Here is a 15,384-nt window from a genome sequence, read left to right on the forward strand (position 1 = left end):
TGAGTGAATTGATTCAGTGACTCATTGCTGAACGAATTCAGTGTTTTAGGTTAATTGGTTAAATGGATGATCCACTGAATCTCTCCAAAAAAGAAAAAAACAACAACTCCACAACTTTTCAACAACTCCACTGAGAGCATGATTCAGTTACTCACTTACATGTTTCAGTCCTGAATAAATCAAGTGTTTTGAGTGAATTGATTGAGTATATGATTTCACTCATTGTTAAATGAATGAAGTGTTTTGAGTGACTTAGTTAAATGGATGATCCACTGAATCACTCCAAAAAAATCTGTTACATTCTTAAATTACAGTTTTTGAACAAATTAATTGAGTGCATGATTCAATCACTCACATGTTTCAGTCCTAAATAATTCAAGTGTTTTGAGTCAATCGATTGAATATATGATTCAGTGACTCATTGCTTGTGTTTTGAGTGAATCGGTTAAATGGATAATTCACTGAATTACACAAACAAAGCCACATCCATGAACAAATCAATTGAGTGCATTCAAATACTCACATGTTTCATTCTTGAGTGAATCAAGTGTTGGCTGATCCAATGAATCACTCAAAAAAAAACACGTTTCATTCTTATACAAACTAGAGATTTTTAACAAATCAATTGAGTGCATGATTCAATTACTCACTTACGTTTCATTCCTGAATGAATCAAGTGTTTGGAGTGAATCAATTGTGTATATGATTCAGCGACTCATTGCTGAATCAATTAAGTGTTTTGAGTGAATCGGTTAAATTGATGATCCACTGAATCACACAAACAAAGCCACATTCATGAACAAATCAATTGAGTGCATTGTTCAATTACTCACATGTTTCATTCTTGAGTAAATCAAGTGTTTTGAGTGAATACATTAAGTACATGACTCAGTGATTCCATTGCCGAATGAATTAAGCTTTTTGAGTGAATCACTTAAATGGCTGATCCAATGAATCACTCAAAAAAAAAAAAAATCATTTTTATACAAACTAGAGACTTTTAACAAATCAACTGAGTCCATGATTGAATTACTCGCTTACATGTTTCATTCCTGAATGAATCAACTGTTTGGAGTGAACCAATTAAGTATATGATTTAGACTCATTGCTGAATCAGTTAAGTGTTTTGAGTGAATCGGTTAAATTGATGATCCACTGAATCACTTAAAAAAGTCACGTTTCATATACAAACTAAAGTTTTTGAACAAAACATCTTCATGATTCAGTGACTCACTTATATGTTTAATTACTCAGTGAATCGAGTGTTTTGAGTGAATTGTTTGAGTACATGATTCAGTGACTTTTTGCTGAATGAATTCAGTGTTTTGAGTGACTTAGTTAAATGGATGATCCACTGAATCACTCCAAAAAAAGCCAAGTTTCACTCTGAAATAAACTAGAGTTTTTGAACAAATCAACTGAGTGCATAATTTAATTACGCACATGTTTGAGTCCCAAATGAATCAAGTGTTTTAAGTGAATCGACTGAGTACATGATTCAGTGACTTTTTGCTGAATGAATTTAGTGTTTTGAGTGAATTAGTTAAATGGATGATCCGCTGAATCCCTCCAAAAAAAGCCACGTTTCACTCTTAAATAAACTAGAGTTTTTGAACAAATCAACTGAGTGCATGATTCAATTACGCACATGTTTGAGTCCCGAATGAATCAAGTGTTTTAAATGAGATGATTGAGTGTATAATTCAGTGACTCGTTGCTGAATTAATTAAGTGTTTTGAGTGAATCAGTTAATTGGATGGTCCACTGAAACACTCAAAAAAAGTCACCTGTTTCATTCTTGTACAAACAAGAGATTTTGAACCAAGCAACTGAGTACATGATTCAATTACTCACTTACATGTTTCATTCCTGAGCGGTGTTACTGTCTATGCAGGGTCAGAAAGCTCTCAGATTTCTTCAAAAATATCTTAATTTGTGTTCAGAAGATGAAGGTCTTACAGGTTTGGAACAACATGAGAGTGAGTAATTAATGACAGTATTTTCATTTTCCCTTTAATTGATAAAAGCCACTTTTTTGAATGAATCGGTTAAGTAAATTATTCAAATGACTTCTTCATAAAGACAGCTTTTTGCAATGATGCAATCTTCAGAAAGAGGTATTAGAAAATCTAAAGTCAAAACTGTTATATAAGTTGACAATATCAGCTATTAAAAAAACATAAAAAAGAAAAGCAAAAATAAGGATGGAGTCGTTGGATTTGGAGCATGATCTGAGTGAACTTAACGCCTCTATTCCTTGCACTCTTCTTCAGAGGATTTATAAAATATCACCTGGCCCTCCCTAAAGTGGTAATGTGTCAGATCAGAACAGTTGCCAAGAGTGGTGGAGAGAGGAAAGAGAGGGGGTGAAGTGAAGGGCGGGATGTGATCAAACAGCTCATCCTCCCCCGATCAATCAGGAAGGGTCTGATTAATGCAAGCAGTGTTATAGTTTGGCATGAGTCTTAGGTGTGTGTGTAAGTGTCTGTAGGCTTTGTGTGACTGTGCAACATCTGCACAGAGGGCAAGTGGCCCAGCAGATCTCTCACCTAAATCAAGCACAAACTGTCTGCAGCATCATGAGTTGATTAATGACCAGGACATCAACACTGAGATGTGAATGCTGTGGTTTCCAATGACAGCATCTTCCTGAATGACATCAGATATAGCTGAATGCATTAAAATGTAATTGCATCCTGTTTTTTAATCAAATTATGTTTGAGGTTCATTAGTTAGTTTTCCCTCTTTTTTTGAAAAATCAAGCTTAAAGGGATAGTTCACCTAAAAATAAAAACTGTTAGCCTATCATTTACTCTTTGGCTCTATTTTATGAACAAAAAATACATAGAAGTCAATGGGAACCAAAACTGTTTGGTTACCAACATCCTTCAAAATACCTTTTTTGCATGCAGGTTTGGAACAACATGAGGGAGAGTAAACAATTTTCATTTTTGGATGTACATTCCCTTTAAGATGGATTTTCCAGCAGGGGACCTTCAAAACATCATGTCAATATCATTAGAGAATTTTGCTGTATGCTAAGTATTCTGCCACAGACAGAGTATTAAAATGTATCTACAGGAAGAAGAAAAATAGTAAGCGTCTTTGCAATTAAAACGCCCACGTAAACATAACACATTACGAGCAATAAAACCATGGCGCATCTCCATAACTCTTTAAACTGTTACTGGATTACCATATATCATCAGAGTACACAGACAACATCCTTAAGTATTAGCTGCCCTAGTATAACACAAGCCAAAGAGTTGTATTTTGCCAATAAAATCAACTACACTTCATGTTTGTTTATGTTTTCTGTATGTACAAACAAAATTCATGATTTCAAAAGAGTAATGCACAAAAAAAGGTTGTTCTCATACCACCGCTGGGTGTTTATATGTATGTTTGGAGCAGGATTCAGCTGCGTTGGGAGGTAACCTTCGTCTTGCTAACTGAAGGTGTGTCTGTGTTTACAGAGGCATCTGTGACACATGAAATATTAATATCTGGAAGAGGTAGAGGAATAAAAAATGCCATCCAAAGTGAGAACAAGAGATTTACACACATTTTGCTTAGCTGTGAAAAGCAGTTTATATAGCATAAAGCAGGGGGAAATCCCAGATACTTTCAACTAGTTGACCAGCACCTTTTTATTTATGTAATAGCAATAGTTTTATTTATATAATGTATAGAATATACTGTTATGTAGAGCAAATAATTGTGCGGACAGACAGAAAACAAGAAGCATTTAAAACATTCTTTCAGACACCTTTAACAACGTAAGATTTTTTTTTTGTAGAGATCAGGGCACAGCTTTAAATGAGAATATATAATATCAAAATGAAAAAAGAAAACAATAGTTTTACATGCGATTCATAAAACGCATCTATCAAGCAAATGTCTTCATATTATAAATAAGGGAGGTATTAATGAGCTCTACGTATGTAGCAAGGAGTGATGTACACTTAAAATTTGTACATATTAGCCCTTACTATATTATTTAGACATATTTTTTTAGATTGTACTACATTCACTGGCTATGACAATAGTGGAATTGGATTTGGAATTAAAGCATGTGTTAGTAGTCAGTCAGTCTACCACACAAAAGCTAAATTTGAGACACAAGTGGCTGGCAACCCTCCCCTATTAAGTGTTTTTTAAAAATATTCTGACTAAATAAATGGCTTTTGCCCTCCTTAATAAGTTCACTGCATTGGCAAACATGATTGATTGCCAATTAAGCCTAAAAATTAAACATAAATCACATTGACTAAGGAATCCGCTGAGCGGAGCAGAGCACAGCGCTGAGTGGAAGTAATGAAAGCTGATCCGGGGAAAAAACCTCCTTCGCTTTACACACAAAGTCACGTATCCATAGGAATACACTGTATGCTTGTATTTCTGGTAATAATCATTCACAATTTGATCTTACACCGTGTCTACACCAGAGACAGTTGTCGAGTCGCGCCGCGTCGCAACAGCTCGAGTTTGTTTACACTGGACGCGACAAGCGACCGTTATAAATTGTATGGGTCTGACTTCCGGTCTCATCCGCGTCCTGCTATTTCCTGTACACAACAGCTTTGCTGCTTGATATTTCAAATTTGTATGTCTCTTACCTTATTATTTGACTGTTATCTTAATTATTAACACACTGCTTTGTAGTGCAAACCGTTTACTAGCCGTTTTATTCTTCTCTTTATTTCCTAGAGTGTTTTCACGACACGGTCATGGCGGCACTAAATGTACACAATGCCACTACACAGAACTAAACTTGCATATTTTGCTGATTATTGCTGCTGAAAATGGTTGATTATTGTCATGTTTTGTGCTGTACTAATCGGTCGGACCAGGAAAAACATTTGGAGCATTATAGACTGCGAAAAGTTGTGGTTGGCCAAACTGAACCAGGATTTCCAGGGCAAGAATCTTGACAACATTCATGTTTGTTCTTATCATTTCCAGTCAGGTAGGTGAAATATTAGGCTAATATCTTAATTAATACTGCTCACATGTGTCTTTACCACCTGTTAACTTTAGTTTGTCAAAATATTGCACCCTTTTCTGCTTACTAAGCCCTTCTCTATATGATTTAGCAGCTTCCACACATTTTTTTTTCATGGTTTAGACAGCAATCCATGCTTTTGTTTAAATCTGAGTATCTCCAATATGGCCACGCATGCAGGTACTGACCAAATCGTGATTTAAGGGCAAACCCTCTATAGCGGCTAATGAACTGGAAGTCTCGCCCATAGGCTTACTTCCGCATTGAAGAATAAGGTGGATAATGGGTTCTATAGTATTTTGTTGCGTCGTGTCGTGCAGCTCACATCCGGTGTAGACACAGTGTAATCGCCGCTAATGAGTTCACCTCCATTGATTTGTCTCATCTGTTCATTATGCACTAAATGATAATGTATTTCATATAATATACTCACATAAAGCTCTTCTTTACAGCATGTCGGTCATATTTACATTACTGTACCATCGTGATTTTTTGAAGCTAATCCATCTTGTGTCATTACAAATACACATTTGAAAAAATAAAAAAGTAGCTATGAGGAATGTATAATGTAAGACTATACAGTATATACACAGTACTCTGACCAACATTGAATAAACAGCAGTTCCGTACTCATACAGACTAGTACAAAAACACCTTCAAGCATAATGCTGTGCTGTTTGTTAAACTGAATCAATGAACCCGTCATTAATAAATTGAGTTTAAATTGTCACCCGAAGGCATTCAGACTACAGACTACAAAGTCTGACAAAGCCTGTAGGTGAGCCGTGTTGCTTAAATTTACTTTTATTTGGTGTAATCCTTAAACTTAATCCTCTCAGGATCCTACAAAAGAAGATTACACTACAGAGTGAAATAATAACATTTTTGAGGGCTCTTTACATTGCTTTGATACTCATAGCTCACCATGGTGATAATGTATTGCAGTAGACCTTCATTTAATTTCCTCATAGATGAATGTTTGGAAATGTCTTTCGCCATCTTTGTTTCATCCACATCAGGCCTGGAGTGCATTTTGGTCCTCCTATGAATGAAATTTGTGCCTTGATTGTGCTTAAAATGAAGTTAGCTATTTTAAGATTTTAAATAAACAATGAATAAATAATAAAAGTAAACGATTTGGACCTGAAAACAAATGTCCTTTGTGTGGAAATGACATTCTTTTTGTTCTGAAAAGTTTGATTTGAAGCCTAAAATAAATCTTATTCTACTACACGGAAATGTCAAAACCAAACCAGTCAGTATTGTTGTCTATGTGCTGAATATTTGAGTCTTGAGATGCGATTATATCCATGGAAACAGTAGTAGCACAGGCAAACAGAAGGTCAGAAAGGTCAGGCTTGTATGACTAGCTCGTCCCTTTAACGACTCCTGATTGGTTTCATCTGGGCTTTGGGAATCGGAGGCAGCTGCCGATTGGCTACGACTAGAGCACATCTCATACAGGTTCCCAGAAAACTGCATCTTTTTGGACTCTTGTCTCAGAGACTCCCACACCACAGCAGCTTCCTCAGGGCAGCCGGCCATGGCCACATTTGCACAGTCATGAAAATCATCCCAGGATCTGCAACAGACACAAGCTTAAGGTTAAACATACTGAATATTTAATACCTAATCTACAAGCTAATGAGCGAGAGTCTGATAAAAATAAATCGAAGACCTGAAACATCCCTCATGTAGCCATAGTTTAAAATGAAGGACGAAGCAGCAGTACAGTATGGGGCATTTTAATGTTATAAACTTACTTATTGTCAAACTTTTACATTTAGACACTTCATATATTATAAGAAGTATTAAGCACTATATTTGTTTTATATTTAAAAAACTTTGCAGCTAAAATAACGTTTTGGGTTTAAAATACACTTTGAAATGACCATACATCAAGATTATAAATGTGCGTAAATTTTAAACTACAGCTTAAAAGTTTGTAGAATCTGCAAAATGTTAATTATTTTACCAAAATAAGAGGGATCATACAAAATGCATGTTATTTTTTATTTTTGTTTAAAGACATTTACATATAGTCAACAAGAGAAAATAATAGTTGAATTAATAAAAATGACCTTGTTCAAAAGTACATACATTTGATTCTTAATACTGTGTTGTTACCTGAATGATCCACATTTTTTTTTTTTTTTTTTTTTTTTTGTTTAAGGATAGTTGTTCATGAGTTCTTTGTTTGTCCCGAACAGTTGCCCGCTGTTTCTTCAGGTCCCACAGATTCTTTGGTTTTTCAGGATTTTTGTGTATTTCGACCCTTTCCGAGAAGGAAAAACTATGCATTAAGAGCCGCGGGGTGAAAACTTTTTGAATTTAAAGATCAGTGAAATGTAACTTATTTTGTCTTCTGGGGAACATATAAGTATCTCCTGTAGCTTCTAAAGGGCAGTACAAAATGAAAAAATATGATATTTAGGCAAAATAAGAAAAATGCACACATCTTCACATTCTGTTCAAAAGTTTTCACCCCCCGCTCTAATGCATTGTGTTTCTGTCTGGAGCAACAGTGAGCGTTTGAACCTTCTGTAATAGTTACATATGAGTACTGAGTTCCTCAGTTATGAAAAAATCAATCTCAAAATCATAAAATTATTGTTGGAAAAATGCTGAAAACGCAAAAAATCTGTGGGACATGAAAGATTTTTCTTGATTTCTTAATTTATAATCTTGATGTATGCTCATTTCAATGTGTAGATGAACCCGAAAGATATTTTTTTAAATGTTTCTTGAAAAAAAAAAAGTTTTTAAAGATTTTATAGCATTTTATATAAAAAAACAAACAACAACAACAACAACAACAAAATATATTTTCACACTTTTTTTCGCAATAAGACAAAATTGCAGCCTGTTCTATAAGATAAGTAAAAATAATCTGTTAGATTTCTTCATCTCATCTCATATTTCATCTTGCTCTTCCCTGACACTGTTGTTTCCTTGGTAACCAAGTACACAAATTTTTGATAGCTTCATGGCAAAATTATTGATCATGTTGGAAAAAACACAATGGAGAACACTGATGGACAGTAAATCATTATCACCTAAATAAATATTAAAATGGATTATAATTATTTTACTCTGTTAAATTATCATAGTGTCTGTATTTCTTTGTAATTACTAGTAATATTTTATGATGGCTTTTCATATTCTAAGACTTAAATACTGAGCAAAACAATCTACATGCAAAAAAGGTATTCAAAAAGTAGCAGAAACAAATGATGAAGGCAAAAAGTAAAAGTTCCCAAGATTATTTTGACCTTCATATAACAAAAAGAAAAAAAAAAAATCTGTTAGTTTTGATAAAACTCAACCCCAGGGACATAAAAGTTCTTACTGAAGAAACACGCTTTTAAGTTAAAACCCCAGTTCCTAAATAGACCGAAGCACAGCAAGACTGTTACCTATTAAGCAGTGATGTATTGTGTGCAGTTCATAGTGGAAGTCTGTCCTTCAACACCACAAATGTCCTTCAACACCAATTCTTTTCTTAAACATTCCTCTCAGATCTCTGAGTCTTGGCCTAAGCCTGACACTTTGCAATCTGCTGGGAGAATGTTGCTGTTCCAAAAGATCCCCTGACAGATGATCAGATACATTTCCTGAGAACCCTCATGTGAACGTATAAGTGTGCAGCGCGAGACTGTGCATACCTGTGTTTATGCATGTGTGCACGCGAACAGTGAGCTCAGTGGTAGTTTTAATTGGCACCTGGAGGAATAACGCTTAAATAGCTGTGTTAAAGTAAGCACCGTCTTCATTGCCTGCATGCGTATGCCTTGAATGCTAAACGCAGGACTATATAAGGCTGTTGCGTGGATCATGATTCATTCAGTAAGTGGCGTAAACGGGCGATGTGTAACGGACTGAGTCTGACTGGAGGATATACAGGAGGCTGTTCTTTAACAACATCATGCTGCTACACAATGAATACTTAAAGAGTTCCTGCAGATACAGTGTGTGACATAATATAAAGTCATATCATAGATCCGTGATCTATGAAGGGGCAGACAGGAAAAGACAGACAGGGAAATAGAGAGTAGTCTTTAATTAGAATATCCAACACTTGGGAGGAACGGAAAGATGAGGAAGAAATGGAGAAAAGAGGAGAAGGGAGCAACAGAAAATGAGATGAAAGGCAATGTAGGGAGATAGAGAATGAATGAGGTGTCATATCAATGAACTGTGATACTCCATATCACATACTCCCTCTGACAACACAATGAATGCCATACAGCAAATAATCCTGTGGTGTGAGCGAGGCATTTAATTGTGGCTATACAATGCATTGGTAGGTCATTCCTGTTATGCAGGACCTTTTGACCTCTGCAATGTATAAAAAAATAGGAATATGCTGATGTTTAGCTTGGACAAGTATTAGTATAAAAAAGTATGCCAGACTTTGAGAAATATGCTTTGGTAAAGCTTTAACTTTAATTAGTGTTAACATTTTAAAGGGATATTCACCCAAAAATTCAATTACTCACTCTCACGTTGGTCTAAACCCATATTTCTGCTTTCTTTGCGCACAAAATGTATTCTTGTAGCTTTTGAACCACTAATGTCACATGGACAGAAAACACTCGGAATTCATCAAAAATATCTTAATTAGAAGAATCAGAAGATGAACGAAGGCCTTATGGGTTTGGAACGACATGAGAGTGAGTAATCAATGACAGAATAATTTTCCTTTTTGAGTGAACTATCCCTTTAATGTCACTATTAATGCAATGGAAAGAAAATGAAGAGGATGAAACCTAGGAAGGAAATAAAATTTTAAATTCGCCATTGAGCATTAGTTATAATTCATGACGATTTCTGCAATTTTGTCAAATAGGACAGAATGTCCTGTGTTGTCAACTGAACCACAAAACATCACAATTCATCAAATCCATTGTTAAATCATATGCTGTTTTACCACTAAAAATGACTGAACGTTCACTCCTTTTTCACTATTGTAATATCTGAATAAAAGAAAATAATGATTTACGTTTTGTTTTGTTTTTTTTAAATATGAGGCTAATATTTTATGCAGTATATTAAGACATATGATGGAGACATGGAAATGGACTTGTAAAACAAAACCCAAGCACAAAAATAAATCTGAATCTGTTCTTCTCATTAGTGTATTCATGTGGAAATATATACTACCTTCCAAAGATCTGGGGTTGGTAAGGGTTAGTTCACCCAAAAATAAAAATTCTTTCATTAATTACTCACCCTCATGTTGTTCCAAACCCGTAAGACTTTCATTCATCTTCGGAACACAAATTAAGATATTTTTGATAGCTTTCTGTTTTCTTTGTGCACAAAAAGTACTCTCGTAGATTCATAAAGTTATGGTTGAACCACTGAGGTCACATGGACTATTTTAACGATGTCCTTACTGCCTTTTTGGACCTTAAACATGGTAGTTGCATTGCTGTCTATGCAGGATCAGAAAGCTTTCGGACTTCATTAAAAATATCTTAATTTGTGTTCCGAAGATGAACAAGGTCCTATGGGTTTAGAACGACATGAGGGTGAGTAATTAATGACAGAATTTTCATTTTTGGGTGAATCTCCTAAATAAGCATCTTTTGGCTGAATGTATTTGATTAAGAAAACAGGAAAACAGTAAATTGTGAAACACTATTACAATTTAAAACAATTGTTCTCTATTTGAATATTTTTAAATGCAAATTTAACATTTAAAAAGCATTCCAGTAATGGCAAAGCTGAATTTTCACCATCCATTATTTGGTAACATTGTAGAAGTATTTACTGTCACTTTGGATCAGTTGAATGCATCCTTGCTGAATAAAAGTACTGATTTATTTAAATGTATATAATTTTGTACAGTTATATATATGTACAGTATATACAGTCATGCTTGTGCTTGTGGCCTGTTTTTTCCTTACTTGCAAATAGAGTCGATCTCCTGCGTATCCTCGTCTTTTTGGGAGCTGACAGACAGACTGTCTCCAAGGGCAAGCAGACACTGGGCAAACCCTTTATAGATGGAGCTGCACTTTTTTGTGGCTGCAGCAGAACATGGGCTGGGGACAAGCACTAGAACAAATAGAGACACACAATTGACAAAATTCATGTAAACTTAAAAATAAATTTTGAAATGTTAGCAATAACCTTCAAGATGTAACTTGAGGTGTAAGATTAAAGGGATAGTTCACCCAAAAAATTAAATTCTGTCATTATTTACTCACCCTTACATTGTTCCAAACCTGTAAGAATTTCTTTCTTCTACTGAACACAAAAGAAGATATTCTAAAAGATTTTGGTAGCCAAATAGTTGACAGTACCCGTTCACTCCTATAGTAAGTACCATTGAAGTCAAAGGGTACCGTCAACTATCTGGTTACTAATATTCTTCAGAATATCTTCTTTTGTGCTCAACCTGAGGGTGAGTTAATGATGACAGATATTTCATTTTTGGGTAAAAAAAAAGTCTTTTTAAAAAAAGTATTTTTCCCATTTCATTGTACCAAGCTTTCAAACGTTATGGGTCATTTTTTAAAAAAGCTCAAATACAAATTAAATTTTTATTAATAAATAAAATACACTCATTCCCCAAACCATAGGCAAGGTCATGAACAAACCAGCAGGGTGTCATTGAATGGCTTTCACTACATCCTTTACAGAACCGAAGAAAGAGACTCACAGCAGCACACAAAGCCTTCAGTGCCACCACTGCTGGATTTGTGGGGTTCTTGGTTATTTATAAATTGATCATATAGAGTATAGTTCTATGCTTCATTGTTAGAACAGAACACAGAGGTAATACATCTCTAACCTTGAGGATGTGGGAGAAAAATTCAACAGAAATGCTTTGAGCGTTCATGTATTAGCTTATCTACACTTTTTTAAGTTACCAAAGTTTGACAGGGAATGTTTGGCTTACACCGTGTGGTCTACACCGGACGCTACGCGACAAAATTCACCTTATTCTTTAACGCCAAAGTGAGCCTATGGGCGTGACATCCGGTTGTTTAGCCGCTATAGGGAAATGAGAAGAATAACGTGCAGTAAACGGTAAAACTGTCGGCACTACAAACCAGCGTGTTCATAAATAAGATAATACGTTAAAGTAATATGGTAATAGACACCAATTTGCAATATCAAGCAGCAGTACGACCGCTATAAATAGCTGGAAGTGATGAGACCGGAAACCAGACTTACGGCAAAAATAAGGTGGATAGAACCCATTATAATCAGTGATGCTGATGCTGGGGGGAAATCCCCGACAGTGCTTTGTGGTATTTTCGACGTACTGACCCGAAGTTCAAATAATTTGCAACGGTTACGTCCAGTCAGGATTATTTTAGGTTATTTCAAACATATGAAAAAATATTCTTCCAGTAGCCTAATGTTAATAGAACATCTGTTCAAAAAGTTATTTGGCCTTTAATAATGTTCTTAAAACATTAGCACAAAAACATACATCATTCATGGAACGTTTACACCATTCATGGAATGATGACTTCATGAGGTATATATCATTCATGGAACGTTTTATTTTTGAAAGCTTTTAGTTAGACATTTTTTAAATGTTATACCTTCTGTTCATCATTAGGTATGTTCCAATAATTTTTGAAAAATGATAGAATGGAAACGTCCCTTAAAATTGGGATAAGAAAAACATTTTTAAAAATGGATGTTTTGAACATTCAGTGAACATTTAGAAAAAAATCTTTTATAACTTGATGGGAACATTAGCAAAGTGTTTTCAGAGCATATCTTTGTTAGATGGGTCCGTGAATGTGCCGTATCCTCCCAACCTCCATTGCTCCTTGTTGTCTCTCAATCTCTTTAACCTATACCTATTGACAATAAAACCACAGATGGCAGTAGCGCTGAACCTAAGTGAGATATGCAGGAGGATCTTAATTGGGTCAGACAGCAAATCACCAGCACTCTCCTAATTCCCTTGAGGAAATGAATGATTAATATTTGATAGGATAGAGTTTTCTCCCTCTCTTCCCCCCAATCCCCGTCCCCCCCCGCTAGCTTTATTCCCACACTGCTGCAAACCTATTGATTTTCAGCTATGTTTTTGCAGTGAGGTCTGAGGATTATTGGTTTCACTCATCCCCATCAACATTTAATGAAGATCTGGAGGAGGAGAGAAAACCAAGTCGTACATTAGAGGAGGAGAAGACAAAGAACTCTTTCACAATCACTGAGGCGTTGCACGTAAGTGGAAATGACTGAAGAAATCAGAAAGACTGAAGTGCTTTGATGATGCCAAGGGGAAATTTATACAACCGTCACTCAATACGAGACTCAATACCACTATCAATACTAAAATTATAAGGGATAATGTAAAGTAAGCTGGCCACTATTGCAATATTTGAAAAAAAGGTTTATCTCCCTTACATGGTTACTCACCAAATAAATATATGAACATGTACTGAATTGAGTTTAAATTATTTAATATTTCTATCACAGCATATTATCTGAAAGCTTACAAAAAACAGTCTGTTATAAAAATCAGTCTAGCAAAAAGATGAACACTGCAACAATATATACATTTTTTTTAAAACGAAGAAACAAGAACAGCAAAATAATATAAATTGTACGATTTTTCTGTCAAAATTAAATGAGTACAATATTTCTTAAGCATGTTTCCAGTATGTCTCTTTTTTCATTGTTTATATTTTTTTATGGTGTTTTAATGGTTTTTATAGGTTCATGCTAATTAGAGGGTGACTCATTTCCCAACTGCTAAAAGAAAACTAAAATAAAATTGAAATAGATGAACCAGCCCAGAAATATTTACATGCAGTACAGACCACACCACATACAAACAACAAAACTGAGCAGCCTGGGAGGAAAAAGAAATCATCTAAGAAGCGGCTATGTCCAAAAAGTCTCATCGGATCAAAACGGAGACAAGAACTTACTGTGTCCAATTACATATCTCTGAATTTGTATCTCTGGCCGGCGCACAAGCGGGTTGAAGAGTAGTCTGTACCACTGCCTGCATTAGTAATGTTATTACTGATGTTGTGTAATCCAAGCTCTGATATATCTGAGTGCTGTCCACCCACACACAGCGTGATCTGGCCTGGCCCATTCAGCTCAGCGAGCCGTTATGACCCAGGCGGCAGACACAGGGCTTATTTGAACCACAACATTAATTTTTAATCTGTGGTGCCAGAGATCCACGGGGAGTCCATGGGGTTCTTAAATAAATAAATTATATAAAACAGGGCACTTGCATGAGAGGGGACTGCAGAGAGTGAATGAGAAAGAAAAGAGAAAAAGGGAAAGATGAAAAAAGGAATAAAAAAGAAAAAAAGGGGGAAGGGAATACTGTATAATATATATATATATATATATATATATATATATATATTTATTTATATAAATTAAATTAATATAAAAATTACACTCCAGAATAAATTAATAATATTCTTTAAAGCTGCAAAATTAATTTAATGTACTATGTTATCCAAGAGAGAATATGAATAACATTGGTACTTAAGGGGATAGTTCACCCAAAAATGAAATTCTGTCATTAATTACCCATGTCGTTCCAAACCTGTAAGACCTTCGTTCATCTTCAGAACAGAAATTAAGGTATTTTTGATGAAATCCGTGACCCTGCATAGACACTACCATGTTCAAGGCCTAAAAAGGTAGTAAGGACATCATTAAAATAGTCCATGTGACATCAGAGGTTCAACCTTAATTTTATGAAGCTACAAGAATACTTTTTGTGCGCAAAGAAAACAAAATAACGACTTTACTCAACAATTTATTTTCTTCTGTGCCAGTCTTCGATGCACGTTCAAATTAAGGTAGAACCGCTGATGTCACATGGACTATTTTAACAATGTCCTTATTACCTTTCTGGGGCGTTGCTGTGGACTTCAGTGGTGCCCCAAGTTTGAACTTCCAAAATGCAGTTTAAATGCAGCTTCAGAGGGCTCTAAATGATCCCTGCCAAGGGTAAAGATTCTTACCTAGTGAAACGATCGGTCATTTTCGAAACAAATTGACAATTTATTAACTTTTTAACCTCAAATGCTCGTCTTGTCTCATCTCTGTGATGCACATGCGTAGTCTGTGTAATCCGGGTCAATCCGGGTATGTCGAAAAACTCCCATTTTGTTTTCTTCTTGAATGTCAAAATCATCCCACATTTTTTTGTAAAGAGCACTTGATCTTTGCATGTTCACTTTGTAAACACTAGGTTGGTACTTCTGCAGTGATGTAGGATGATTTTGAAGTTGGGAAAGGAAACGAGATGGGAGTTTTCCGACATACCCTAACTGTCTTGACCGTATTGAACCGGGAAAAACAGAGTTCAGGCAGACTTAGACAAGATGAGCATTTGTTGAAAAGTATAGAAATTGTCAATTTGT

At 35.3% G+C, this 15,384-nt stretch overlaps 1 protein-coding gene across 2 annotated transcripts in view; it reads right to left on the reverse strand.

The window, feature by feature from the left end:
- Positions 1–3,584: 3,584 nt before the first annotated feature.
- The window catches only part of nrn1la (neuritin 1-like a), a 34,154-nt gene continuing 22,354 nt past the window's right edge, over positions 3,585–15,384 (reverse strand). The window contains exons 1-3 of one of the 2 annotated variants that reach the window (XM_051135601.1): positions 13,918–14,050; positions 10,918–11,068; positions 3,585–6,587 (exon numbers count right to left, since the gene is read on the reverse strand). In XM_051135601.1, coding sequence (XP_050991558.1) covers positions 6,308–6,587; positions 10,918–11,068; position 13,918 — 432 coding nt within the window. In that variant the 5' untranslated portion in view covers positions 13,919–14,050 and the 3' untranslated portion in view covers positions 3,585–6,307. Of the gene's footprint in view, positions 6,588–10,917; positions 11,069–13,917; positions 14,051–15,384 lie in introns of those variants that run through there. The other variant, XM_051135600.1, reaches the window with a different exon arrangement.

This window comes from Labeo rohita, chromosome 18, assembly GCF_022985175.1.
Source record: "Labeo rohita strain BAU-BD-2019 chromosome 18, IGBB_LRoh.1.0, whole genome shotgun sequence".
Taxonomy (NCBI): domain Eukaryota; kingdom Metazoa; phylum Chordata; class Actinopteri; order Cypriniformes; family Cyprinidae; genus Labeo; species Labeo rohita.